The sequence below is a fragment of the Triticum aestivum genome, chromosome 2B (genome assembly GCF_018294505.1).
Source record: "Triticum aestivum cultivar Chinese Spring chromosome 2B, IWGSC CS RefSeq v2.1, whole genome shotgun sequence".
NCBI lineage: Eukaryota > Viridiplantae > Streptophyta > Magnoliopsida > Poales > Poaceae > Triticum > Triticum aestivum.
In genome coordinates, this window is record NC_057798.1 from 573,210,776 (window position 1) to 573,215,553 (window position 4,778).

Sequence of the window (4,778 nt, forward strand, 5' to 3'; positions counted from 1 at the left end):
TGAGAACATGTAGTATTTGAACCCGAGCTCACATGCTCTGTAATGGACAGTAAAATAAAAAATAAGTTAAAAAATCCGACATATTTTGTGGTAAACATTGATGAACACTTCAACTACATGCAAATTTTTGTGATGAAATCACAATCGTGTAGGTCTGGGCTAAAAAGACAAAATCAATGCTTTAAAATGACTATTGTTGGAAGCATTTTGAAGCATCAATTGTTTTTACCCCTCCACGATTTCATTTCATAACAAAAGAATGCATCCGGTTAAAACATTCATCCATGTTTATCCCCCCCAAAAAACTCATAATTTTACTTTTTTTTTTAATTTCTGTTCACCAGGGAGCATGTGAGCTCGGAATCAAAAGAGCACTTTTAGCTAGAGTGACTCCATCTTCTATATATATAGATAAAACTTTTAGACGTCGATGGGGTTAGGATCTGCTATACAATTTTTTTGCGGGATGATATGAATTTGTCATAACCTTGATTTACCAATATCTTTTTTGTAAAGAGGAGTCAAAAGACTCGACTCATTTATTAATTAAGAGAGAACTAATACAGAGGGTAATCAATAGCTCAAAAATAAAAATGTTGTCCTATCATCATCAAGTTACTCAAACGGTTCGCCCCTATGGGAACCCAAAGCTTTGCGCCGTTATTTAAAATTTAATATGTGATTTGCGGTGGCGTAGATTTCTTTCGAAAGACCCTCAAGTTTCTCTCATTCCGGATTGACCAAGTGATGAGCATCACAAGGGACGCCAATGCCTTGCTACCGGTGGTAGTTGAGTCCACCAATCATCTATGGAGTGATGAGCCGCCCATTGGGAGGGGTCGAGGTTATCGAGACCCGAGACCCAACCAAGCTTTGATCAGCCTCCAAACACATATTTCAGGCAACTGGAAACATGCATTTTTTTTTTGAAAAGGAGGAAACACATATGATGCATGCACGTATAGAAAAGGTGAACCTCCCAGAAACAATGTACTAATGGCCCCTCACGAAAAGAAATCGCCCAGCGTGGCAGCGTGCCCTCTTCCCCCGTCCATGCCGGATAGCCCTCCGTGCCACCAACCGCGGCACCCCCGTACCCCTCGCGCGACGCGCACCAACCAGTTCCTACTTTTCCCACGTCGACCCAGTCCGGCTGCCACAAAGCCACCACCGCACCCACCAATTCAGTGGTCAACCTCGCCGTCCAGGTCTACACCAACCCATTGCCTCACACCGTACCTACTACTCGGCTGCGCCTGCGCTGCCTATTTATTCCCTCCCCTCCCTCCATTCCCCTCCAAGAAGAGCCTCAGCTTCACCTGCAGCTACAGCTCCTCTTCAGCACACAGATCAATCCAGATACACATACATCTGCCGACGTTTAGCTAGCTTACTTTCAGAATCCAGATACACACATACACTTTTAGTACCTCGCTGCATATTCCAATGGAATGCGAGAATGCACACATTGCAGCCAACGGAGATGGCTTGTGCGTGGCGCAGCCGGCGCGGGCCGACCCACTGAACTGGGGGAAGGCGGCGGAGGAGCTCTCGGGGAGCCATTTGGATGCGGTGAAGCGGATGGTAAAAGAGTACCGTAAGCCGGTGGTGACCATGGAGGGCGCCAGCCTGACCATCGCCATGGTCGCCGCGGTGGCTGCCGGCAGCGACACCAGGGTGGAGCTCGACGAGTCCGCCCGCAGCCGCGTCAAGGAGAGCAGCGACTGGGTCATGAACAGCATGATGAACGGCACCGACAGCTACGGCGTCACCACCGGCTTCGGCGCCACCTCTCACCGGAGGACCAAGGAGGGCGGCGCTCTGCAGAGGGAGCTCATTAGGTACGAATTAAACCACGAACGAATTATATTTCACATGTTGATCATCTCTGTCTATGAGTTATGGAAGCCTTATTTTTTTCGTGTGTTGTTTGCCTGTTCAGATTCCTTAACGCGGGAGCCTTCGGCACCGGCACCGACGGCCACGTTCTACCTGCCGCGGCGACGAGGGCCGCGATGCTCGTCCGAGTCAATACCTTGCTCCAGGGATATTCAGGCATCCGCTTCGAGATCCTGGAGACGATCGCCACACTTCTCAACGCCAACGTGACACCATGCCTACCGCTTCGAGGCACGATCACCGCGTCGGGTGACCTCGTCCCGCTTTCGTACATCGCCGGCCTGGTCACCGGCCGCCCAAACTCCATGGCGACGGCTCCAGATGGTACGAAGGTTAATGCTGCGAAGGCATTTAAGATCGCTGGCATCCAGCACGGCTTCTTCGAGCTGCAGCCCAAGGAAGGCCTTGCCATGGTGAATGGTACGGCAGTGGGCTCAGGGCTTGCATCCATGGTGCTTTTCGAGGCCAACGTCCTTAGCCTCCTTGCTGAGGTCTTGTCGGCCGTCTTCTGTGAGGTCATGAATGGCAAGCCGGAGTACACCGACCACTTGACCCACAAGTTGAAGCACCACCCCGGGCAAATTGAGGTTGCCGCCATCATGGAGCACATCCTTGAAGGCAGCTCCTACATGATGCTCGCAAAGAAGCTCGGGGAGCTTGACCCACTGATGAAGCCAAAGCAAGATAGGTATGCACTCCGCACGTCGCCGCAGTGGCTTGGCCCTCAGATTGAAGTCATCCGTGCTGCCACCAAGTCAATCGAGCGGGAGATCAATTCCGTCAACGACAACCCACTCATCGATGTCTCGCGCGGCAAAGCTATCCATGGTGGCAACTTCCAGGGCACGCCCATCGGTGTGTCCATGGACAACACCAGGCTTGCCATTGCTGCGATCGGCAAGCTCATGTTTGCCCAGTTCTCGGAGCTGGTGAACGACTTCTACAACAACGGTCTGCCTTCCAACCTCTCCGGCGGGCGCAACCCAAGCTTGGACTATGGCTTCAAGGGTGCCGAGATTGCCATGGCCTCGTACTGCTCTGAGCTCCAATTCTTGGGCAACCCTGTGACCAACCATGTCCAGAGCGCGGAGCAACACAACCAAGATGTCAACTCTCTTGGTCTCATCTCCTCAAGGAAGACCGCAGAGGCCATTGACATATTGAAGCTCATGTCCTCGACATTCTTGGTCGCGTTGTGCCAGGCTATCGACCTTCGCCACCTCGAGGAGAATGTCAAGAATGCTGTCAAGAGCTGCGTGAAGACGGTGGCTAGGAAGACACTGAGCACTGATAACAATGGTCATCTCCACAAGGCACGCTTCTGCGAGAAGGACCTTCTGCTCACAATCGACCGTGAAGCCGTGTTCGCGTACGCAGATGACCCCTGCAGCGCCAACTACCCCCTCATGCAGAAGATGCGTGCAGTTCTTGTGGAGCACGCCTTGGCCAATGGTGAGGCCGAGCGCGACGTGGAGACATCGGTGTTTGCCAAGCTTGCCATGTTCGAGCAGGAGCTCCGTGCAGTGTTGCCAAAGGAGGTCGAGGCCGCCCGCAGTGCCGTGGAGAATGGCACTGCAGCACAACAAAACCGTATCGCCGATTGTCGGTCGTACCCGCTCTACCGGTTCGTGCGCAAGGAGCTTGGAACAGAGTATTTGACCGGGGAGAAGACGCGGTCTCCTGGAGAAGAGGTAGACAAGGTGTTCGTTGCCATGAACCAGGGCAAGCACATCGACGCGCTGCTGGAGTGTCTCAAGGAGTGGAACGGCGAGCCCCTACCTATCTGTTGAACAGAGGATCCAGAAATGGAAGAGCACCTGCTTCAGATTTCAGAAGGCTCCAGTGATTATACTGTTTTTTCATTGTAATTTCTAAAAGTTGATGTGTGCAATGTTCTTTCAGAGCTTCCAATGCATTGCCAAAGATTGCAATTGCATGATTTGGTAGTGTTGGGCAGATAGTGAAACTTCTTTGATGTAAGTTATAAAAGGGTACAGTGTATGATAAGTTTCCATGATAAATATACTGGTTCAAGAAAGTAAAACTCGTGCCTTCTAGAGCTGCCAGTGGTAACTCTGTACTTGCTAGTTCCATCAACACTCTACGAGGCCTTCTCTGAATTCTCAATCTTGCATCTAGTTTTTGCAGTTTCAGTACTCTGCTTAATAAGTTCCGTCTAGACTTTAGTATAATGACTAACACTGTATTATTCACCTATTGTACTACCGCATACCTCTTCATACAATGTTCCGATTATTAAAGTAAGATACAAGAGGGAATGTCACATGAATGAAGATCCTAACACCAAAACCATCCTTAATTTACTGCTCATCTCAAGATGTCCATAACCAAGGCACATACACATGAAGTTTCTCTGCGCTGCTGAAGATCGAACTATTTTTCAGTTCTAGTCATACGTCGGCAGGAAACATATATATATGGAGATTGTAAGGTTGCTCACGCATGTGGCGCGTATTTGTATTCTACTCCTTTTGGCGCTCTTTTATCTACACGTATCAACAGCTGTGTGTGCGCGTACATTGACTGTCCACCGTATCCTGCCGATGTATGTATAATGTATGTCCGGCTGCACCGGCCGGCCACCGTATCCTGCCAACTAACGCGTTCGTGTTGGATGAAATGAAGGTGTCGACCAGCTGTGTCCCAATCTCAAACTCAATAGGAGAAACAGAAAGCAGTCAAGTAGTCGTCTTCAAACGCGATAGCGTGTCCGAGTTCAGAGTGGATCGTCGACAGAGTACATAATTAAATATGGTGGATGCTCTCCCTGCAAATCGCTGATACAACGAGGCCTGACGATTGCGTTGTTGTTGTTTGATGCTTGTGTTTTTTAGGGGACAGGCTTCAGACGCTTCAGC

General features: G+C 50.1%; 1 protein-coding gene across 1 annotated transcript; it reads left to right on the forward strand.

Moving 5' to 3' along the window:
- Positions 1–1,293: 1,293 nt before the first annotated feature.
- Positions 1,294–3,943, forward strand: LOC123046108 (phenylalanine ammonia-lyase-like). Its single transcript, XM_044469392.1, has 2 exons — positions 1,294–1,841; positions 1,943–3,943. The coding sequence occupies exons 1-2, from the start codon at positions 1,447–1,449 to the stop codon at positions 3,687–3,689; spliced, it is 2,142 nt and encodes a 713-aa protein (XP_044325327.1). The 5' UTR covers positions 1,294–1,446; the 3' UTR covers positions 3,690–3,943.
- Positions 3,944–4,778: the final 835 nt, after the last annotated feature.